This window comes from Engystomops pustulosus, chromosome 7 (assembly GCF_040894005.1).
Source record: "Engystomops pustulosus chromosome 7, aEngPut4.maternal, whole genome shotgun sequence".
Taxonomy (NCBI): Eukaryota; Metazoa; Chordata; class Amphibia; order Anura; family Leptodactylidae; genus Engystomops; species Engystomops pustulosus.
In genome coordinates, this window is record NC_092417.1 from 29978488 (window position 1) to 30003518 (window position 25031).

Genomic DNA, 25031 nt, shown 5'->3' on the forward strand with positions numbered 1-25031 from the left:
GAACAGGAGCGCAGGGAGAGGTAAGTACAAGAGGTTCATTTATTTTTTTTATGCCTGGACAGCCCCTTTAATATTGTCTTCTGTACATCTGTTTAAAAGTAGACATAACCCTATAAATGTAGGGTGAAGCAGTGCGAGGGCTCAGCAGGGCTCGGTGTAACTATTCCTGGAGATAAAGCAGAGCAGGCAGTAACATTTCACATACTCCATAAGATATAAACCGCAAACCAGAACCATGTCGGACTCCTTAACAAGCAGAGGGATGACGGGAAGATATGCAAAGCAGCCGGACACAGGAGTCCCATGTCACCCTCGGGGTTGTACCCGTCATAGATGCAGATGCTAATGAGGTTATTAGCGTATTAGTTAGATGAAGGAGAAACTTTCATCCGATTGTACCAAAAATCTTAACTTTTACATTCACTGACAAAACATATGACGTGTCCAGATTACTGCAAAGCTCAGCATTCAGTTGTGTCTCGGCAGGTATGGAAAGGGTTACAGGTCTTCTACATAAATGCTACCTTGCCCTACACAGTCAGGCACTGGGAGGGGTTCCACTGTACAGGAAGGCACTGCACTGGGGGGGGGGGGGGGCCTTCCCTGTATAGTAGGGCACTGGGAAGGAGGCACTGCCCTATATAGTAGGGCACTGGGGGGGGGGAGGCCCTGCCCTGTATAGTAAGGCACTGGGGGGGGGGGGCTGCCCTGTATAGTAAGGCACTGGGGAGGGAGGCCCTGACCTGTATAGTAAGGCACTGGGGAGGGAGGCCCTGCCCTGTATAGTAAGGCACTGGGGAGGGAGGCCCTGCCCTGTATAGTAAGGCACTGAGAGGAGGCACTGCCCTGTATAGTAAGGCACTGGGGAGGGAGGCCCTGCCCTGTATAGTAAGGCACTGGGGAGGGAGGCCCTGCCCTGTATAGTAAGGCACTGGGGAGGGAGGCCCTGCCCTGTATAGTAAAGCACTGAGAGGAGGCACTGCACTGTATAGTAAGGCACTGGGGAGGAAGCACTGCCCTGTATAGTAAAGCACTGAGAGGAGGCACTGCACTGTATAGTAGGGCACTGGGGGGGAGGCCCTGCCCTGTATAGTAAGGCACTGGGGGGGAGGCCCTGCCCTGTATAGTAAGGCACTGAGAGGAGGCACTGCCCTGTATAGTAAGGCACTGGGGAGGGAGGCCCTGCCCTGTATAGTAAGGCACTGGGGAGGGAGGCCCTGCCCTGTATAGTAAGGCACTGGGGAGGGAGGCCCTGCCCTGTATAGTAAGGCACTGGGGGGGAGGCCCTGCCCTGTATAGTAAGGCACTGAGAGGAGGCACTGCCCTGTATAGTAAGGCACTGGGGAGGGAGGCCCTGCCCTGTATAGTAAGGCACTGGGGAGGGATGCCCTGCCCTGTATAGTAAGGCACTGGGGAGGGAGGCCCTGCCCTGTATAGTAAAGCACTGAGAGGAGGCACTGCACTGTATAGTAAGGCACTGGGGAGGAAGCACTGCCCTGTATAGTAAAGCACTGAGAGGAGGCACTGCACTGTATAGTAGGGCACTGGGGGGGAGGCCCTGCCCTGTATAGTAAGGCACTGGGGGGGGGGGGGAGGCCCTGCCCTGTATAGTAAGGCACTGGGGGGGGGGGGGAGGCCCTGCCCTGTATAGTAAGGCACTGGGGGTGGGGGGAGGCCCTGTATACTAGTGCACTGGGAAGGAGGCACTGCCCTGTATAGTAAGGCACTGGGGAGGGAGGCCCTGCCCTGTATAGTAAGGCACTGGGGAGGAAGCACTGCCCTGTATAGTAAGGCACTGAGAGGAGGCACTGCCCTGTATAGTAAGGCACTGGGGAGGGAGGCCCTGCCCTGTATAGTAAGGCACTGGGGAGGGAGGCCCTGCCCTGTATAGTAAGGCACTGGGGAGGAGGCACTGCCCTGTATAGTAAGGCACTGAGAGGAGGCACTGCCCTGTATAGTAGGGCACTGGGAAGGAGGCACTGCCCTATATAGTAGGGCACTGGGGGGGGGGGGCGCCTGCCCTGTATAGTAAGGAACTGGGGAGGGAGGCCCTGCCCTGTATAGTAAAGCACTGGGGAGGAGACACTGCCCTGTATACTAGTGCACTGGGAAGGAGGCACTGCCCTGTATAGTAAGGCACTGGGGAGGAGGCACTGCCCTGTACAGTAAGGCACTGGGGAGGAGGCACTGCCCTGTATAGTAAGGCAATGGGGAGGAGGCACTGCTATTGATGCCTTTGCTTTGTCAGTGAGTGTAATATCAAAACACGTCAACTTTAATATACATTAAAGGGCAACTCCAGGCACATAGGAAAATATCTCTGTATCCTCTCGATAATATTCGGTGGATATAGTAGTAGTAGGAGACGCTTATCTGAGTATCTCATGGGTTGCACAGGAATAGGAAAATATGAGGCATCTCATTACCTGTAAGCCGGCCATACACATTAGATAGCTGTAGGTCTAATGCTCATATAGTCTACAGCGATCTCTAGACACTCTCTCATACACATGCGCATGTGTCGGGGGGTCTGGAAGCCCCCCCATCAACATGATGGCGACTGATTCAGTATGTGTATGGCTGGATAGGGTTAGTAGGGTTATAGCTACATATGTATGGACACCCGGAGACGCTCTTTAAGGTACCGCACATAGTAACATAGATAATGCATCCTAAGCAAAGCTCGCATGTCATATTAGACCAGGCATAGAGGTGCAGCAAGAAGAAAGGAAAACATGGTTACCCAGAGAAGACATGATACCTTAAGGCAAAATCAAAATGAAAACTTTTTTTCCTTTTGAGAATGCAACGATAAATGGAAATGAGAGGGAAAAAAAAAGGAAAAAAGTAGAAAAGTTATATCTCAACATCGATCACACTAAATCCTTGGGGTTTCTACCCGGTTCCCTGACAAAGCAAAAAAAAAATTGTTACAAAAAAAAAAAAAAAAACACACAACCTAACAAAGGGAAGCGCATTAACATTGTGTCAGGTTATCCCTCATAGCGCACAGCTGCCCTTGCAGTGTAGAGATGAGGCTGGGGATCGACTCCTGGCTTCTCCAGAAATAAGGGCACATTCACACAGCTGTTATGGGGGCTACGATTTGCAACCCCATAGACTTCTAGGGCTCCCGGGTCACGGTGCAGTGGGCAGCGAGTCAGGTGGCTATGCTGGAAAGTATAGGACATGTCCTTTAAAAATTCACCAATAGGTAAATTTTTAACCGTATGTTCTGGGTGACAGCTTTGTGCAGTAATCCAGAGATCCTATTCTCACTAATGAGTGGAGCGGCAGGACGAGTATGCATCCTGTCCATGCATTCAATGCCATGAGAGGGTAGGAAATTTCTTTCATTGTCTAAGAGAGAGTCAGAGATACCAGAGCGCTGTGCTCCGCAATTTATGACACTCCTATACAATTGAATGGAACGGAAGAAAACGTGCACAATCGGTCACTAAAACCCATTAGTGAGAACTGGATGCCTGTTCTCTTGATCGCTGGGGGTCCCAGCAGTCAGATCCTCCCCAATGAGCTTGTTATCCATCCCCTATCCTGTGGATAGAGGATAGCCTGAAAACTTGGGACAACTTCATTTAACTTCTCCCCCAATCTCTGCACCGCCTGACCTGCAATCAATCAATGCATCAAGCCATCAAGTCTTTCCTTGGTGCTAAAAATCTGTGATTTTAGCCGTACATGTATTAAGTGTACCCAGAACTTTCCCTTAAATGTCAAGTGTATAACTAGAGATGAGCGGACCAGAACTTTAGGTTCAGCATCCTGTGTTCGGCAGTTTCGCCTAACCAGGACATGTTGCTTATCAGAGGACACCAATCCTAAAGTTCTGGTCTGCTCATCTCTATACACAACTATGTGTTTCTATCACACAGAATATCACGTGCCTTATGATATATAGTGATGCCCCCACCATATACCTTTTTTGTTTGTAAGTCAACATGGCCTCCGCTATAGGCAGCTGATGAGCACAGTTTGCTCCGGCAATGTACTGTGTAACACGCGAGACCACGTCTGGAGGCTCCTGTATGGTGGACAGCAGGGAAATATCTATATGGGGAGACATAAAACAGTAAAAACATTGCTCGGGAAACATGAGATCCCCACTCCAAATCAACAAAAGCTTTCATAATGGGAACAGACTGCTTTGTAGGAGTCTATGAGGTTCTGGTCGGGATAAGATGGGTATTACAGACCGTATCATATATACATCTTACCTGAGGCTTGTGCATCCAGTTTTGTAAATAGTTCTCTCCACGCAGAGTCCTGGAAGAGGTTGTTGTACTTGTAGTCCACGGTGCCCAGGTATTTTGCTACAGGATTAGAACCTGAAAAACCCCACAAGAAGAATTAAAACTCAACAACAAAGTATTTAGCATGTGTTATACCCGTAGGTGAGTAGCAAACTCTTAGGATGATGGCACATGTGGCGTTTTCAGTCCGTTTAAAAACGCAAGGTTCTAAGTAGCCAAACGCATGTTAAAGGGTCAAAAACAAAGGCGTTTTTTTAAACGGACTTAAAGAGGACCTGTCACCTAAATTTTCAGCACTAGGAGCTGCTTACTAAGGTAAGCAGCTCCTGGTGCTTGATCAAGCGCCGCAGTGAGAGTGATAGCGTTACTGGAAACCTCCGGTAACGCTATCAAACACTGCGGCGGGGTACAACGTAATCATCGGACCGCTTGCAAAGCTGTCCGATGTATTCATGAGGGGGCGGTCCGATGCGCTGCCTCTTCCCTGGACCGCCCCGCTAGCTCCATAGGCCGGCAGTGACTCACTTTAGTAAGCAGCTCCTAGTGCCGAAAATTTAGGTGACAGGTCCTCTTTAAAACGTATGCTTAAAAACGTACCAAAAATGCTACATATGGCATCACCCTTCGAGTAACGTATTGTGTACAAATGCAAGGTCTCCCCATATAAGAGTCTGGACTCCAGTGTGGGTACATGAAGCACCTGCCGGAGGCCCCTTGGGTGGTGCTCTACATTATAAGAACAAACCTCAGCTATTCTAGTAATATCAGGAAGGAACAGGATGAAATGTGAGGCTTCTGTGTTTATTTGTTCCCTTATATCAGTTTTCACAGAACTGAATGTGCACACCTGTCCCTGGAGGGGTTTGTGTTCTCATTTTGCTATCTTTTACATATTATATCCAATTATACAGGAAACTAAATTCACACCAAATTACAAGGGGGTTTTGTATTCGTCCTCTTTAAACCCCTGCAAGTAATTTATAGCAATTATAGCAATAATTTTGCGGCACAGCTTACCCACAAAACGCTTGAAAACATAATGATTCATCAGATGAATAAATTCACTGTGTTTTACTTTACAAAAATGGTGAATTGTGAAGTGTAATGCAGCAAGGAGGAGCAATCTGTGACACTTACCTAATGGGATGATGAGAAACCGCAAGTATCCTAACCAGTCAGGAGTCTTGTGCGACAGCTGCTCCACAAAGAGTCTGAGCACAGCGCTGAGGTAATTCTGAGCCCCCGCTACAGCAACTTTCACAGGATTTGGTGGTTGTGAATTGCAATTACAACTAAAGAGAATACAAGTAGACTCAATGTAATATGCCAATAGGGGTGAAATATTTCAAGAGCAGCAAACAGTGCAAAACCGTTACAGATTTTCAATATGAGACAGTGCACACGGCTCATAACATAGGCAGGGGATATAACTCATGGACCCCACTGATTGATCTACTTATGTTCCATATACTCTTTAAAGAGGACCTCTAGTCGAAACAACTTTTTTACCACTGTAGCCCCTACCTATCTATCACTCTCTGGAGGACTTAAATTCTACATTGACCTCCTGTCCCTGCTGTTCAGCCGTCATGTTTGACTTTATATTTTCGCTGTTTCTCTAATTCTGTGCTATGAATTGCCCTAATGCCTCAGCACAGCAACACATGCACAGCTAGAGGGAGAACTACCTAGGCCTGCTGGGAGGACAGTGCGATTCTCTTACCCTTTACAGTCTTCTAACTAAGCTAGGAGGACACCATAAGTAAACAGTAAGCCGGGTAGTTCTTCATCTTCTTTATTATGAATGTGAGACATTATTAGCAGTGACCGGGATATAAGTATATTGTATCGTATATACTAGAATATAAGCCGAGGAGCCAAACTTTACCCCCAAAAAAACTGGGAAAACTTAATGACTCCGGTATAAGCCTTGGGTGGAAAATACATTGGTCACAGCCTCCCCCAACTATCGAAATGCCCCATTTACCCTCCGGTGCTCCTCTTTCCTCTGGTCGCCTTGTGTGACAGTGTTGGCCCGATCCTACGGACAGCATACAGTGCAGTAGATGGGAGTCACTACATTATATAGAAATATATAATGCACAGATGTCCCATCGGCCAAACAGCCGAGCTGGAACTCTTATAGTTAATACAGTTCCGATGCAGCTGTTCGGCAGATGGTACATCCGTGCATTATATATTTCTATATAATGTGGGGACTCCCATCTACTGCACTGTATGCAGCCTGTGGGATTGGGCCAAGATACAGCCCGATTCCATAGGCTTCACATCTCAGTTTGCATGAGCTTGTTTATAAGCCGTGTGGGGCTTTTTTAGTGTAAAAATTGTGCTGAAAAGCTCAGCTTATGTTTCAGTAGATATTAAAGAAAAATGGTTTTGACCATAAAATGCTGCAGCCAATGTTAGGCAGCAATTGTGGAGATCTGTGTAACCGTACCCATGTCTGTATTTGAGTAGTGACAGGACTGTGAAAAGTGACGTTATAATCCAGCTCAGACGCCTGAAGAGCTTTCTGCTCTCTGCCCTGTGCTGCCCTACAGCCCCTCCCTTCTGCTATGAGTAAGGCCCTTTCCACACTTGCGAGTGTGATGCGATGAACTCGCATCACACTCGCAAAGCATGCTGCCGGGAACGCACGGCCCGAACGCTGCACCGCGAGAGTGAACTGACATGCGGAGTTCACTCCCGCGGTGCAGCGTTCGGGCCGTGCGTTCCCAACAGCATGCGTTGCGAGTGTGATGCGAGTTCATCGCATCACACTCGCAAGTGTGGAACGGGCCTCTCAGCTGTATCTGGATTTTGCTTGGCTACTTACAACAGTCACTCAGAGCAGATGGGAGGGGCTGTGGAACAGTTCATTGCAAAGAGCAGTAAGTTCTGCAGTCTGAAAGACCCGCTCAGAGAACTTTCAGGAGCTGCAGACCAGGATTATAAATTAATTCACCTCAAAGCCCTGCTGCTACTTACTACAAACACACAATGGTTACAATAACACAGATCTCTAGGGCCTATGTTCCCACGTAAGACTCAATGGCTTTTACGGACCAGAAAAAGCCCATAATGACAAATTAAGGCAAAAATGTTTACTTACTATCTCTGTATTCTGGATACTATTGTATTAAAAGCAGCTTGAATATCCGCTGGAGAGCAAGTGCAGACTAAAGGAAGGTCGTGTTTTTGCAAGATTTCTGAAAGAAGCTGAAAAAGTCGAGAATGAAAAGTATTTGAAACAGTCTGCAAACTTACATTGTTATGTCAAAGGAAATTTAGTAAAAACAAAAACGAAAATCTACCTTTAAAATGCATCATGATAAACCAGGGACATTACTCATAGATCCAGACACCTTGACTGTGGTAATCTTCTAATATTTGTTATCCATGGCCTCCTTCCTTCTTTTAAAATGTAAATTTATGCTAATGAACCAGAAGGGCTCTGGGAGCCCTAACGTGCTGTTGAATTTAGAAAGCCATGGACAACAAACATAAGAAGATCACAACAGTCCCAGTGCCTGGATCTATGAGTAATGTCCCTGGTTTATCATGATGGATTTTGATGGTAGATTTCCTTTATAAAGAGTTACAGGGAAGGATGCTGATCAGCCTCATGAGCCATATTCTCTGTACAGCAGTCCATACATACTGAATGAGACTTACCTGGCCCTGCCAGTCCGATGTGTTTATAAGGATAATGTTTTCAGGGAGATGGTCGTCTGAAACAAGGATGTGGTTTAGCTGATCATAGACCGTTTTTCTGGGAATCTACAAAGAAAACCATTTCAGGTTAGTGAAAAGTGTTTAGCAGATTAAATTGCGCAAAAGTAATGAAAGTGGTACGGAAGAACTATATAAACTATATGTACATTCTTAGGCCGCATTCACACAATGCGTTCTACAAGTCACCCTGTGGCTCCCCATATTAGGCCACCATCGTCCTGTGGGTTACCCTCATCTTGAGGACCACCACTATTCTCTTCCTTTCCCTGTTTCAACTTAATTAACATATATTAACATAATTGTTTATATTTAATTGAATAATAAACCCTTGATACTCACCTCTCTCCCGGCAGCTCTGCCACTGGTGCTGCTGTGTGCAGTGATCCTGGCAGACATGATCATCACATTGCACCTGCCTCTACATACAGCTGCAGCAGGAGAACAGAGATAACTCTCTGCACCTTCATCTTATTCAGTGTTATTCATCCCCAAGAGACAGAGTTGAAGCCCCAGCACAGCGGGGAAGGTGCAAAGTCAGCAATGTCAGGGGCCGGGTCAAAAGGTGTCAGGGCCCAATGTTGTTTTCACTGGTACACTGGTTGTCCAGTCTGACCTTAGTATCAACTTTCACATGTGTTAATATCACATACTAATTTTTCGGTTGTCCCATGCAGGATATAGAATAGGATAAGGGATGCAGAACCCTTTATATCAAAAGAGCTTGACATCCAGCAGCAACAATGACCTCAGGTAAACATGTGACCAGGAAGACCAATTACTGGCCAATGTCATACTAATATCTGATGCTGAGGAATGAGGGATGGACCTGCAGAGTTATTAATACTTGACTCTACCTGGAGATGATTCCGAGTATCCGGTGAACGCTCATTATCAAGGCTATTGGCTCGCTCATTCTGGGGTCGTGATGCTTGCCGTTCTTTCAAAGAGGTGCTTCTCCCACGACGCCCCGTCTGCTTTCCTTCCAATCTGAAGTACAAAAACAACACCCAAAATGAGATCCATAGAATTCTGTTTACAATCCTATTCCCTGCACTTTCATTCAAAACTCGTAAACATCTATTGTGTCTTTTATTCTATCATCTATTACCGTGTAGAAGGAATGATCAGGGATTCGGTCTTTGTTATCTTTCCACTGGGGGGTAACCTCTCCACGAAAACATCCAGCGTGGAAAGTTCAATCTCTTGTGCATCTTGCTGAGAGGTGTCCTACGGTGAAAGACGGTATAATAGCAAAAACTTTAAATCGCTCTGCCGCGCTATAGTACACTATAGGGAACTACATTTACTGCCTTGCTAGAAAAGCCTGAAGGAGGTCAATGTTATACACCATCACACATCTGACTAGTTGACTACAACATCTTTGATGGCAATATAAGCCGTCCTGAAAAGACGACAGCGCAAATTCTCAAAGCTTTACCTAATACTACAACCTACCGAATCTGCCACATGACAGGACAGTCCGGAGAGTATAATAGCAGAGATGGAAGGAAAAAAACAAAAAGAGGCAAGCTTGTTTAGTTTTGTAGTGGCTTTATAATTTTTAAGCTTTCCTGCTGTGATTGCTGTGAAGGGTTAAACGTCCGAATGTAACCTGCAGTCTACTTACCAGCGATACGGCGTCGGATACGCTCTCCGGTGAGTGTTTGGGTAAGGATGTCCGTCTCTCAGGATCTTCATGCTGAGCACAGAAACAAAATGGTGTTAAGTGCTAAGGAAATGATATATAGTTGAGACAGAACATAACTCAAAATTAACATAATTGTGATGTCAATCTCCACTTACATCAGCGTTTGCAGATTGAGAGAGGTCTCGATGAAGCTTATCAAAGTGGACATTACTGTTCTGTAAGAGGAGAGAGCAAAAACAAAGGGAATCTACCATCACAATCCATCATGATAAACCAGGGACATTACTCATAGATCCAGGCACCGGGACTGTGGGAATAATCTTATATTTGTTATCCATGGCCTCCTTCCTTCTGAAATCTACTTTCAAAAATCACAGTCCCTGTGCCTGGATCTAGGAGTAAGTGCCTGTAAGTAAGGCTGTTTTATCAGATTTCAAAAGCCCTGACATTTGGTTGCTTGGACTTGAATGGGAGGGCAATCTGATCAGTGGGACTCTCATCAATAACGAGAACAGGGTCCTTTTATTAGTGAGATTCTTGTGATCCTGTCAGATTCTGTACTTGTGATTAAGCAAACTCCCGTTAGGAGCGCTAGGTCAAGCATGTGTCCTACACCCCCACCCCCCCATTTATATTAAGGAAATGTCAGAAGTTGTAGCACATCACTCTGGTATTCCCCGCTCTATCATTCACTGCATTAGAGTGCTGGTAATATATGAGCGCTGTGCTCAGCAATTCCCAGCACTTCCTTAGAACTGAATGGAGCAGAAGAACACACGTTCAACCTGCCTCTACTTCAATAAGCAAGAACCAAATCCTACTGATCAGATCCTATGGATAGGGGATAACAATCAGCCTTGAGACACAAATGCAATGCCCATGTAGCCCTAAAATATTACCACTAGAATGTGTTTATGGGATGCTCATGGATCCATGTACTGGTGGTATGAACGGGGTAAGAGCAATGCTAAGCTGGTCCATCTCCATAAATTACAAATGGACTCTTAATGGTTCAGATGCAATGTCATACTACTCCACAGGAGAAATATCTTTCGGACCATGTAAGTTGCTACTTGACTACAAATTGCTACAATCTATACTGTGATCCAACGATCCTATTGGCCCCATCACAAACTAGGTAAATAAGGTGCCTCTAAGTAACACAGCGTATATACTACTTCTCCGTCGTTTCATTGTTCTGCTTACATAGTAAGTAACTTATTACTTTTGTTTATATCCCATACACATGACATGAATCCTATCCAAGTCTTATTCAATGGTATTTATAGGCATATGTACAATACCTACTATTAAATATCCATTACTTACATGGCTTTCAAGACTAAGAGATCTATAAAGGAGAGGTGTCGTATTGATAGAACACTTTATTACATGAGCATTATAATGGATACAACTCATTCTTGGACCTGTAAAGTCTCAGTCTATCATTAGAAGAATAAACACTGAAAATCCATTAACCTTTCATTGCATACAAGTAACCGTGTCACCCAGACGGCTACTTACAGGACTTGGCAATTCTCTCTGGCTCCTCATGCTGTGTAAGCTTCCAATCTCCGTCTGAGAGCTGGAGTGTGAAAGACCCTCAAAGTAAGGCCTACAACAACACAGACAGGTATATAGTCAGTGGGATCAGAAAATAACAATATTAGGAGAGGTTTCTTCTTTATACACTATTCCCATACATAGGATTGCATTTCATGCTACCTCTGTGTTAGAAATCTTGTATGACTTTAAATAACCCTTTAAAAGGAAACCAGTCAGCAGGTTTTACCCCAATATATTACTAGTCCCCTCAAGTACAATATAAAATGTTGTTGGTAAATTCCCTCTTTTATGTGGAATCGTATAATCCCTAAAATCTCCTTCAAAGTCAGACAAATATGACTCTCCTCATCCCATTTTCACATGAGAAGAGTCAAGTTTAGTGGTTTCGGGGGTGGCGTCACTTCAAAAGCCCCCATCTTCTGTTCTATAGCACCAAGAAACAAGTTGTGTGTCATATTAAAGAGAAGAATAATTGGACAAGGTGGAAATCTGCAACTTTCATTTCAAAATATTTCTTTAGCTGTCTCGCCGGTTCAGTAGCTCACAAAGCCAAAATGTGCCCTGAAAGATGAGATCCAGATCTTTAACATGTCACCAGGAGCATGTTTCTAGGCGCTTTAAAACAGAAGATCGAAAGAGTCCTTATTTCCTCATTCCTCTCATTCCCTACCTGAAGGAGCTGGTAGTTTAGTGGGGTAAAATCAAAAGACCTTTAAGGACAAAGAAATCCAATGCCCTTCACTGCTATTAGGAGTTTACATCCAACCAGTTATAGCCAATAACCAACATGCTCATATAAAGAATAATTTCCAGCATTTCTCACTTTAATTTTGGTTTGGGGGTGCTGAGGACGCTGTCGTCGTCTTCCATTTCGGGTCCACTATCACTTGGATTTTCTATATCCAGGGTGTCGTACAGCAGGTCCATGTCCTCCTCCACCTCCGGCACGTGCTCTCCTGGGTCCTGTTCAGAGTCAAGCACCTGGGAATATTAGTACAGAAGACGTTGAAATTGTCCAAGATTTATCATTTAGAAAAAAATCTTAATTACAGGTGGTCCCCTACTTAAGGACACCCGACTTACAGATGACCCCTAGTTACAGACGAACCCCTTTGCCCCCTGTGACCTCTGGTGAAGCTCTCTGCATACTTTACTATAGTCCCAGGCTGCAATGATCAGCTGTAAGGTGTCTGTAATGAAGCTTTATTGATAATCCTTGGTCCAATTACAGCAAAAACAATGTTGAAATTTATATTCTCAGTGGGGCAAAAACATTTTTTGTTTGGAACTACAATTCTAAAATATACAGTTTCAACTTAAGAACAAACCTATGGAACCTATCTTGTACGTAACCCGGGGGCTGCCTGTATTCTTCAAAAGAGGATTCAAATTACTGTCTGGGGGCCTATGTTAACCAATTTCCTTGGCAGTGGGGTTAAGACAACCCCCACTACTGGATGATGGGTACCAACAAATGAGCTGTTGGACCATGTAGCTCCCCGTTGCATTCAGGAATTTAGTGTTCTGTTGTATCTTCTACATCAGTACCGTATTTTTCTGACTATAAGACTCATTGGACCATAAGACGCACCAAGGTTTTAGAGGAGGAAAAACAAGAAAAAAAGTTTTTTCCCCAAATAGTATGATAAAATATTTAATACAGTAACAGTAAAGTAACTGGGCGATGAAGTGCACCCATGTTCCTCTTTGGAGAGGGGCAGGGGCAAGCAGTGGTCACCCCCTCCTCCTCTCCTGGACACCGCTGTCTATTTTTATATAGAATTATGCGCACACTTAGGGCTTATTCACACGGCCGTCTGCGGGGACGTACATGCGGCCGCATGTACGTCCCCATAGACGGCAATAGCGGCACGGCGCAGATACGGTGCCACACATGCTCTATCTTTCGGCGTGTGTGCGGCCGTGCGCCGCTATTCTCTATGGAGGGAGGAGGGGTCACCACCTCCTCCTCTCCAGCATACGGCGGTATGCCCGCACGGCGGGCATACCGCGTGTGAATGTACCCTTAGTCATTGGGTCTCAAGAGTTACCAGGGCTGTATAGGTATGAGTATATGTGACAAATGCTCACAAGAGCTTACAGAGCTGAGGAGGAGAGGACACAGGAGATGACAGTGCTTGTACAATGGCCACAAGAGCTTACAATCTATGAGGAGGAGGGGGACAGAGGAGATGTCAGTGCTTGTACAATGGCCACAAGAGCTTACAATCTATTAGGAGGGGACACAGGAGATGACAGTGCTTGTACAATGGCCACAAGAGCTTGGTCTGTGGGGTAAGGTACCTTTACAAGACAGCAGCCTCTACATACCAGGCAACAAGTGGTTAAGAGTGTGAGAGCAGAGACCTGGGGGACAGGAGCACTAATCACTTATCTGATCCTGTAGGGCACTACCTGTAAAGGCTCCTCTTCTCATGGCAGTCTTCACTCTGAGCTTCCCGGGCTACTTACAAGCCGAGCAGGGATTGGCCAGAGTCAGTGCCTTTCTCCTCCCCCTCTCTCTCTCCACTGCTGCTGCGCTCCTGCTCTGCCACAAAGCTTTGTATCGGTGCCCTGAGGACTGCAGAGCTGGCAGAACGCACGGGGTGCCGTCCTCCATACCCTCCAGCAGTGGAGGGCTGAGAGGAGGAGAGGAGCGCAGAGCCGCCCAGCTCCACTGTGAAGTGCTGCGCTTACTGCCAGAACAGCTGGCAGAGGGCAGCCGGGTGCCCTCCATTCCTTCCTGCAGTAGGCTACATCCGGACTATAAGGGTACATTCACACGCGGTAGACCGCCGTGCGGGCATACCGCCGTGTGCTGGAGGTGAGGAGGAGTTGACCCCTCCTCCCTCCATAGGAAATAGCGGCACACGGCCGCACATCCGCTGAAAGATAGAGCTTGCTCTATCTTTTTGCGGTGTGCGGCCCGGATCGGTGCCACACATGTGTGGCACCGGATCTCCGCCGTGCCGCTATTGCCGTCTATGGGGACGTACATGATGTACGGATGTACGGCCCCGCAGACAGCAGTGTGAATGAGCCCTAAGAGCACCACTGTTTTTTCCCCCATCTTCTGGGGAAAAAAAGTGCTTCTTATAGTCAAAAAAATACGGTATGTTATGATGTACAGAATAAAAAGTCATATAAAGTGTAAGGTACCTCATCAGAAACTTTGAACCTCCGTAACAGGGCGACCACTTTTTGCTTGAAGTTCTGCTGCTGTAAATAAAATATGACATTCATAGTTTTCTATCACGTAGAATAATTCAGAAAACATATGGAGGGGAATCTGTCATCAGGTTTGACCACACAAACCTGCAGACAGTGCAAAGTACTGCAAAGTAATCTTACCTTTGTGTAGGAGGTTAGCAGCAGAAGGGATGAAAACTATTTATATTTTAGGATGGTAGCTGGACTTGGAGTACTGGGTGAGGTGTCCTCACACTGCTGTGCTCTTAGCACTCTGCATTACACTCCTTCACAGCTGCTCCCTCTCTGCTCTGAGTGACTACTGTGGTATTCAACAAGCACCTTTTACTCAGAGCATAGAGGAAGAGCTATGAATCAGTGTAAAGCTTCTTGCACACGAACATGTGCTATGCCCAGAAAGGAAGAGGCTAGAGAGGCGGTGGGATGAGCGATTCTCCCCCTCACCTCTCCATAGGGACACCAGGAGCTCTATCTTTTTCCCAGGCACGGTATGATATCCGGCCACACATATGTACCCACCACATTTGTGTAAGAGTGCTAGGTAAACAGCAGTGTGAGGACACTGACCCTAGTGCTTAAAGTCCAGCTACAGGAATATAAATGCATTTTTCACAGTCCTGCTGCTACCAACACCACACTCAAAGGTTACACAGATCTGCAGGGACAATTGCAAACACATGCTACAGCTTTTCATGGTCACAGGGTCCCTTAAAGTCCGGTCTTTGCTCGAAAATTCTACATTTTGATGTAAAGTGGTAACTTCTTAATAAAGTTATCAAAGTCTTTGCCACAAAGTCACATCTACATCACCTAAAAACACCTTCAGTTCTTACCATTTTTACTTACCGTTACTCACCTTTTACCATATTAAACACCTGTATCTCTATATAGGGATCGTCACTGCTGCTGCTGAATCTTATAAGGAGACAACACTACAAGATCCACCAACAGCAGCGTCTCTACATCTACAATAATAGTAATAATAGTAGGTGCTGGACCCCACACTGTCTGACTACATAGTTAAAGCCAATGCAGACATGATAATTGATGATTAATGAATATTTTAAAAGCATATTTTTTATTCTCTCTTTTTTTTTTTAAACTAGATTAGGGTTTTTAGCAGCAAAACCAACTAAATGCTTGTACACGGAAGCATTAAAATCTTTTAATATGAAATAAAAATCCATGGTTATTGGTGATATTAGTTAATTAAAGTGGACAGGTCATTGGTACCCAATAGGGGTGCTGTTGACAATGGAATTACATAACTTGGAGAAACTTTACCTAAATACAGACAAGAGGACTTTTAGAAGGATCGGTGCGGAGAAGAGTCACGGGGCAGGGTGCGGAGAAGAGTCACGGGGCAGGGTGCGGAGAAGAGTCACGGGGCAGGGTGCGGAGAAGAGTCACGGGGCAGGGTGCGGAGAAGAATCGACATCTGAAGCGACATTCCCCCCTTGGTCTCTAAACTTGACTCATGTCAGGCAAATCTGACTCTTCTCCGACTTTGAAGGAGATTTTTTATAGGAGGGGGATGAAGAGTCACTGGGCTCGACCATTCCCATAGGACAAATACATAATCATAGATGATCTTCAGCAGCTACCCCAAACTTGTGATGATGTACTTGGATTATAGGACATCACCTAAGACAGAAGAGGACAACTCGGCCTGACTCCTCTCCGCCCCCATGACTCCTTACAAGCCATTTGGATACAGTTTTCAAAGATCTATTGAAGTGAATGTAGACCGGGACATGTCCACTTAAAACCAAGTTAATGGCAAGCGGCTGCACAGAATAATGATGAACAGACATTTCACCACAACCCTTCCAGATTAGTGTAAGTAATGTAAACCGACCCGAGTTATGGACGTGGTTCTTACTATCGTTCTTCGCTGCTTCTTTGGTTTTCCCACATCAAACTCATCATCATCCAGGTCCTGCCGGAAATGAGAAGGACACATGTATATGATAATAATGGCAGCAATATGGGAAACCTCAGTCTCAATACATTGGGAACTTATGGAAACTTTCAGTCCCCATCAATCGATCCTCAGCGATCACACACTATAGATAGGGGAAACAGTTCTAGAATGTGAAAGCCCTTTAAAATGGAAAGTCTTATTACAGAGCTTGTCCCCAAATCAGGACTTATTGCCTATCCACATAATAGCGTCTAATGGCTGAAGGGGGGTCTACCAATAGGATACAATTTGGGGTCCTGTATTGCCTTTTAATACTGTAGAAGTATGCATTGAGTCTCAACATTTAAAGAAAACCTGTCAGCAGATTTTACATAAATCACAGACTCATCTGCCTGTATATGGGTGTTCCTCACTTTCATCGCAGGTTCAGCTAAATACATTGTATATCTTTATTTGTTATATGATCTTAAAAGGACTCCCTAGATTTTACCACACTAAACTACTACCCCTTTTATGTGAAATCTAATCTGTTTACCTATTAAAAAAAAAAAAAAAAAGTCATGTGATCATGAGCAGAGAAAAGCCAGATTTTCCAGCGATGAATAAAGTTTAGAGGCTGCCGGAGAATGACCCCCATCTTCAGTTCTATATTAACTAGAAAGATACTGAATTGGAGGTAAAAGCACCTAAAGAAAGACTGTATCTCCGGTTACGTAGATCACGGAAAAACAAGCCTGATGCAATCTGAAAGATGAGATTCTTCTCTGTAATATAACACCATAACAAGTTTTAAGGTACTAAAAAGAATTGACAACTGAAGTGATGTCCCGCCTGTGGTGTCTAAACTTGACTCATCTCACACAAATATGACTCCTTTCTACTCATTATCAAATGACTTTGGAGGAGATTGTTTATAGGAACACAGAAGAGATTTCACAAGAGTGAAAATCTAGAAAGGGCATTTCTTCCCCTACCTGAGGGCATAGTAGATTAATAGGGTAAAATCTAGCTTGTCCCTATAAGATCGCATAACAAATAAAGATATACCATAAATACTCGAGTATAAGCCGACCTGAGTATAAGCAGAGATCCCTAATTTTAACACACAAAAAAAATGGAAAAACCTATTGACTCGAGTATAAGCCGAGGATGGGAAATGCATTGGTCACATCCTCCCCAGTATATAGCCAGCCCCCTTTAGTGTATAGCCAGCCAGCCCCCTTTAGTGTATAGCCAGCAGTCTCTGCCCCCAAAAACAAACAGTGTACTCACCTTCCGATGCCCCCAGGCAGGTCCTCTTGTATACAGCGATGCTCCAGCGTCGGCTCCGTGTCCCTGCGCGGTCCGATGCAGTCACCATGACATCGCTGACATAGTGTGCACCGATGCCGGCGCACATAGTAGAATGTCAGCAAGCGGCTGACGTCACGATCCCTGCGACTGACTGCGCGGGGACGCGGAGAAAATGCCAGAGCCGCGATGGATAAAGAGGACCTGCCAGGGGGCGTCAGAAGGTGAGTACACAGTTTTTTCTTGACTCAAGTGTAAGCCGAGGTGAGGGTTTTCGTGCTGAAAACCTCGGCTTATACTTAAGTATAGAGGGTATATAATTTATTCAGGTGAATCAGCTTTGAAAGTGAGGAACACCCATACACAGGTAGATGAGTCAGTACATCTCACAGACACAAATATACCTGCTCACTTGTAATACATAATTCATGACTAAGTCATACAACAATGACACTAGAAACCACATGCACAATATATTCCTATTGTCTCCTATATTTAGATCTGTGTTATTTTACTGTCTCTTTTGTGACTTCTCACATGTGTTCCACATTTTGTGATATTGTTGCGACATCTGGTTCCCATCAGTAAATTGCTTTCTATTTTAGGAGATCCCTCTTTGTGAATACATAAGCCTGGGAGTGATAGGAGCGCTGGGTCCTCCCAGGATTTAATAGTGTGGTGTATACTAATGTGACCTATATTCTAATAAGTGGTTCATTAAAAAAAAGCTCTGGGTCATTCATATTTTAGGGATGTGCATTGCTCTTTCTGTAAGCCACTGTTTGTCTTATCCTGCTAGCGCCCCCTGTTGATAGCCCCATTGTTTAGTCAATATCATACACTTTTATTTTTATATTCATTTCAATCCAGTTTCCAGTATCCTCCTGCTCCATCATTCCTAAGTGTAAATCAATGGTCCTCAAATCCACCAAAATCCGCAAGCAATGCACTCTGTTCTGGGCCTAGATGTCCAAGCACTTACTCTTATTTTTCCTTCTCACCATTAAAAGCCATAATTTTACAATTTCCACTCATCATAGCCATATGAGAGCTTGTTTTTTGCCAATTTAGATACATTTTTAATGGCACTATTAAAATCAATTTATTGATTACATTTTAACAAAAAATGCTATACTGACTTATTCCAGTGTTCACTATTTACCATGAGGCGTACTTCATTTTATTTACTTTTGCACAATTTTAGTTAAAAAAATCACAACTGGGCCAGAACTCGTAACTTTTGCAGGACAAGTTATTATTGGCAACTATGAATTTAAAAAAAAATTTACTTCAGTTTTTTTGCCCAGTGGTTAAAGGAACAGTCCATTGAAAGCTGATTCAATGAATAAAACATGTGAAGGGCCTGGAGGGAGGAGCAGGACTCCTTTCCATTGTATTCCTAGACCATGGAGTCCTGCTCCTCCCTTTAGGCCCTGCACAAGGAATAATTCAGCTACGACTGGATAAAAATTAACTCTTTTCTTTAGGGTTTTTAATATGTTTGCACGGGTTTTCCCTGGGTCCCGAGATTTCCTCCCCAACTCCAAAACATACTGGTAGGTTGATTAGATTATGAACCCCATTGGGGACAGACTGATTTGGCAAACTCTGTGCAGCGCTGTGTAATCTGTGTGCGCTATATAAATAATTATTATTATAATTTTTATTATGTTATTGTTATATGGCCCGATGTCTGATATTAAAAATACGTTGATGTAAATGCAAGTCATGTTGTAGATCAATCTTCCTATTGTTGGGCTGTTCATACCTGGCCTTGCACAGCATCATCACTGGCTTCCTGCTCTGAAGAAAAACTCTCATACTCCTCTTCTGAATAATTATCTGTAATAAACACATAGCGAGAGGTAAAAAAACAAAATTGTGTTTTATTTCTTTATTAATTGAGAACACTGGGACACGTATGGACTATATTTTACTGCCAGACTCATCTAAACCACTTAAAGTTATTGTATCGAGTTTGCAAGTTATCTAATAGGATAGGTGATAACAAGCTGATCGGTGAGGGTCCGACTGCTGGGAACCGTACACATCACAAGAACGAGAGCCCCAGCAATCCAGAGAATTGGGATCCTGTTCTCAATAATGGGTGGAGTGGCAGGACGAGCATGCATACTGCCTCTCCAATCAATACTATGGGAGTGTAGGAAACTGCTGAGCACAGCGCTTGGGTAATCCCAGCACTACCATTCACTGTTTATGGGCCTGCTGGAGATAGCCAAGTGCAGTGTAAGCCAATTTATGAAACTCGCATACAAATAAAAGGAGCGGTAGGACACAGGCTCAACCTGCTCTAATCATTTAGATTCTCATAACTAGTGAGGTCCCAGCAGTCAGATCCTGACCAATCAGCTTGTTATTCTGTATCCTATACTGTGGATAAATTGCAAACTTAGTCCAACCCCTTTAAGGATTTTATAGAGATACCTGTGGATTTTATCTTCTGGCTGGTATTCATGGCACTGTCCTCGTGATCAATTGGCTGACTGGAGAGTGAGAAGATCCAGATCTCGGCTACTTTTGCAGACGCTTCCTTCATGTTGCTAAAAAGGCTCAGCACTTTGCTTCCTTCGGATGGATGCTGCATGACCTGACATCCAAACAGGGATATAAAATGACAATAACATCTGCAGGCTTGTACCTGTACACACATCAGCTATTGGTAACACACACTTACCTCTGCCATGTTGATACAGCCAATAGCCAAGGTTTTGTAACCCAGTATTGTCCGATTTTTGTACCTTTTCCTCCTTTGAAGCATTATTTGTAATTTGTTTCCTTCCCTTTTTAAAAAGTGAGGATACTAATGGGGGGGAAAAATAGTAATTTTTTATTACTTTAAATTAATTACAAATTATAGTGTAAAGTATACAGGACATAAAAGAACTGCTGGAGATATAATAGGAGACATTTATGAGCAGAGGTGCCCCATGTTGAAGAAAAGATGCAAGAAATATTATCAACCTGGTAATAATGAATATACAGAGAACACAGACAGCTATTCCTTTAAACAGCTCCATACACATGCATGCTCTTCTCGGCCAAGCCAAAGGTCCTATCAATGCGATTAAAAAAAAAAAAAAAAAAAAAAAGTGCAAACACACAATCTACAATTATTACTACCTGCAGGGAAAAAGTCAGCGCAAGATCCGTCTCCACTTGTCCACTAGGTGGCAGCACAATCTCGTGTGAGCGCAGAATACGCTTGGATCCCTGGAACAGAACAGAATCCACATTCATTCACATGAACATGAAACATTTTACCAAAGCACGAGCCAATTATAAAACACAGGCACAACGTGTTATTATACGATGAAAGAGGAAATTATATTCAATTACCAGAAGCTGAAACAGAAGGTACTAAATTACATACATTGTACACACACAGGATTGCTAAAAAGTGATGTCACAGGTAATCGGCCAGGGCTATTGGTTGCCACGAGGTCACCTAAAATAAGTGAATCGTAACTTATTCTCGTTCAAAGCAAAGTCTGGTGAAGATGACACTTCAATCATCTCTATCTTCTGAACTATGACGCCTAGAAACACATATTAGAGATGTACGGTACTCGGTTACACAGCCAAGAGGGGACCCGAATTTAAAACAAACAAAAACACACACACACACACACACACACACACACTTACTTTCTCTGGTTCTGTGGCGACTGGCAACACAGTCCTACAACATTATAGGGGAGATTTTCCTCTTTAAAATGACAACAGAACTGGGAAGTTATACCAGTTTGACGTGTGCCCTGGCCATGATATCTATACTCCCTGTAAAAGGGTGTGTGAAATTAGGATGTATATAGGCAGATAGTAGTCGTGAACCGCTTAATTCAGTGTCCCTGCAGTTTAGAACAGATGTATTAAAAAGATTGAGAAATTTCACTTACATCGGTGAGAACATCAAACCACTGTCGCAGTTGAAGTAAAAAGTCCTAAAATCATTGTGCCAGTAAGAAAGAACCAAAACCAAACCTAAGTTCTGCAAATTTTTTGAAGCCAAGACCAGGATTGAATAGATAAAAGAAGTTGGAAATAAATCATTTATACCTTTTCTCCCCATTATGATCCCCAATTTTGGATCCAGAGTATTTTTAAACACATTTTTAAATTTTTATAGAACTATATGAATGTTCCATAAATGGTGGTAAGTTGTTCCAGGTTCCAATTTTGGATCCAGAGCATTTTTAAATACATTTTTTTTATTTTTATAGAACTATATGAATGTTCTATAAATGGTGATAAGTTGTTCCAGGTTAAATCAAACCCAAAGACGAGGGGGCACTGTCTCCATCTGGAGAAAACAAGGTTTAATCAACAGAGGAGGCAGGGCTTTTTTACTATGAGAACTGTCAATCTGTCATGGAATAGCCTGCCTCAGGCGCTGGTCACAGCAGGGACAGCAGAGAGCTTCAAGAAGGGTCTAGATGCCTTTTTTCCCCAACATAACATTGACAGTCATCTGATAATACATAATTGTTTCCCCTAAATCTCTTCCTCATGCAATCCCTTCCCTTCGTTGGTTGAACCTGATGGACAGGTGTTTTTTTTTTCAACTGTATAAACTATGTAACCATATACACAAATCAAGTTTCCATTGACACAAACATATGGCAGACTGAGATTTAGCTGCTGTTTCTGGCCCCACTGATGGTGACATGGTGCGGTGAACACACGTCAAAGTGCACAGAAAAATATAGCACATGTTGCCGTACTACGGCATCGGTCGCACGCTTCTCTATGGAGAGGGGTGAGCAGCACCTGCCCTAGGCTGTATTCTCACCCGGCCATAGCATCATACATTCGTGTACAAGGAGCCTTAATAAGTCCAAATCGAGACACGGACCGGGTGGTGGCAGCATTTCACAAACCGCACACGGAAAGGAGCCCCAAGCATTATACTCCTATTCGAAGTCCCAGCATCTCGGTGGGACAATTGGGCCTTACACAAGTCACGTAACCTGTTTATGCATAAAACACGAGATAAAATGCGCCACTTTTGGCAATCATATAATTTCCTTCCCGAATGATGCTTATCTTAGCATAAAAACCCCTATGAATGTCTCCTATTCCAGGAGAAGGGTCTTATTCCCACCCCCCACAGCACTTAGAGACTGTTTTCGCTCCCCGTTTTGCGTCTTAGATGTGATCTTACCGTCACGTTTCAGCCTATGTAAGTGCTCCTCACAAGCCCAGCCATCTCTTGTGCTATTACGCATATGAATACGTGTTATTACCTTCTCCGCTAAATGGATAGGTTTTTATTTCACTCAAATTGATCCGACGTCAAATGCAGCAGAACAACAAGAGAAGTGCAGCAATGAGAATGACGCCGGGGGTGTAGATACTTATTATATAATGACACATACAGAGCAAAATGTAGACAGAGAAGAGAAAGGGAAATCAAAAGGGGAAGAGACGTGGATGCTACAGGTTTGGTGCTTTGTTTCTGTCCACAGCAGCAGAAACAACCCGAAAAATGAATAGTTTCTAGCGATGAGTGAATGCAAAGATTGCGTTCAAGTGCACGACCCAAACATATGGGTGTCTGAACAGCGAATTCGGCAAATTGACGCCCATCCTTCTGCACATCTGTGAAAAAAAACAAATGTGTGAATAGACCTGTAGGAATCAATGGGTCAATATTCCATCCATAAAAAGTGCATGGGACCCCCCTGGCCAATCACCAATCATAGCCATGTCTAGTAGCCCATGCAGTTTTTATGGATGGAATATTGACCCATTGATTCCTACAGGTCTATTCACACATTTGTTTTTTTTCACAGATGTGCAGAAGGAGAGAAAAAAATTGCATGCAGATTATGGACCACCATAGAAGTCAAGGGTTCAGCAAAAAAGAAAACAGACTGCACACAGATGACATCCGTATGTGGTCCGTTTTTTTTTCTCACATGTTGCTAGATTACCAACTGAGCAGGTCAAAATAGTGGGTTAGAAACAAAATAAATGAGATATGGATGTGAAAAAAACGGATGCAGATACAAAAGGGACTGGACACGGACATCACACCTCGGCATTTTTCAGTGGATGTGCAGCGAACATCCCCGTCTTAATGAGCCGCTGGTTTATTATGATGGATTTTTCTGATGTTACAACAGATGTAGAGATACCTCGCATTAAAGGGCAGGTGATGAATGCGTCATCTCAATAAGGAACAATTGCCCAGTGAATCAAATTGTGATCATTATCAGCGTGAGAACGGAAACCAGCTCATGCATGGGATGCAATGAAATATAAAGTGTAATTCACACTACACTGTAAAAATGAAGCCATATGATGTACATGCAACTACGCAGAGGGGTTTGTAGTAACATCTGACAGTGCAGAGGAACATATTGCTGATTTGACCAGGTAGATACGATTCTTACAAGGTTTTCAGAGGTGCACTGAAAAAAATAGAAATCAAATATAACCCTTTAGATTGTCCTACATGTTGTAGGGCCGTGCTGAGTTATCAGGTCTCTGTTGAAGAAGATTATCCGCCAAGGTAAGTACAGGCTCTCACGATCCAACTTACACGGTCCAGCGCTGCCTCTTATCCACCGGCTGGGAAACCCGTAATACTCGGCATCCCAAACACTTCATGTGTATGTGATGTACATTGTTATCTATAGTCCACGGCTAGAAAACAGCGCAGCTCAGAAGTGATTCATTGGGGAGTCTGACCCGTTCCCTAAAGCATAATTAGAAACAGAAAATGTCCTCCTCTTTACGGGTATAACAAGCGTTCAGAAGACGCACAGCAACATTAGATACTGGGCTTTCGGCTTGGCGACAATAAAGCGGATGGTAGTAATGCACACCGGAGCTTAGCGACATGAAAGATGCATGAAGACTTAAATGTAGGGTATAATATGACACATTACACTGGACATGAAGGAAGGACCTTGAGTTGGACAGAGCGTTGACCGGATCACAATACAGAGGACGGTGCTCCATGCATGATAGTGTTATATGATACAAGGAATCCCTGCTTCCCCATAAAACAGCAGTGCCGAACTGTAATCATGATGAAGCAGGGACTCCAAGCATCATATTACTACGATGCTCAGAGCCCTGTGCTCCGCACTGTGGTCAGTCCGTGAGATACAGGAGGTTGTTGGTTCTTTTTTTCCCCCGCAGACTGTCTGATATCTGCATATATGGTTCACAGATTCCTGATACTTCTCCCAAATCCATTCCCTGGACATGCAAAGGAAGGGCCCGATACGAGTTGGAGCATCAGCGTTGTAGACACTGTTTTTATGTGCACTGAATGATGTTTGACATAATCCACCGAACCCCTTTTATAGACAAGTTACATCCAGATTCCGAGTCTTTTCCCAGCATTCTTTGCTTA

General features: G+C 44.1%; 1 protein-coding gene across 10 annotated transcripts in view; it reads right to left on the reverse strand.

Moving 5' to 3' along the window:
- PACS2 (phosphofurin acidic cluster sorting protein 2) overlaps positions 1-25031 on the reverse strand; it is a 64275-nt gene that overhangs the window by 9978 nt on the left and 29266 nt on the right. The window contains exons 3-20 of one of the 10 annotated variants that reach the window (XM_072115258.1): positions 20786-20875; positions 20340-20465; positions 20090-20252; positions 19413-19486; positions 16313-16369; positions 14380-14436; positions 12044-12183; positions 11179-11269; positions 9810-9869; positions 9634-9705; positions 9115-9233; positions 8861-8993; positions 7947-8051; positions 7384-7490; positions 5409-5563; positions 4236-4346; positions 3939-4068; positions 2762-2794 (exon numbers count right to left, since the gene is read on the reverse strand). In XM_072115258.1, coding sequence (XP_071971359.1) covers positions 2762-2794; positions 3939-4068; positions 4236-4346; positions 5409-5563; positions 7384-7490; positions 7947-8051; positions 8861-8993; positions 9115-9233; positions 9634-9705; positions 9810-9869; positions 11179-11269; positions 12044-12183; positions 14380-14436; positions 16313-16369; positions 19413-19486; positions 20090-20252; positions 20340-20465; positions 20786-20875 — 1823 coding nt within the window. Of the gene's footprint in view, positions 1-2761; positions 2795-3938; positions 4069-4235; positions 4347-5408; positions 5564-7383; positions 7491-7946; positions 8052-8860; positions 8994-9114; positions 9234-9633; positions 9706-9809; positions 9870-11178; positions 11270-12043; positions 12202-14379; positions 14440-16288; positions 16370-19412; positions 19487-20089; positions 20253-20339; positions 20466-20785; positions 20876-25031 lie in introns of all 10 variants that reach the window. The other 9 variants (XM_072115254.1, XM_072115249.1, XM_072115257.1 and 6 more) reach the window with 9 other exon arrangements.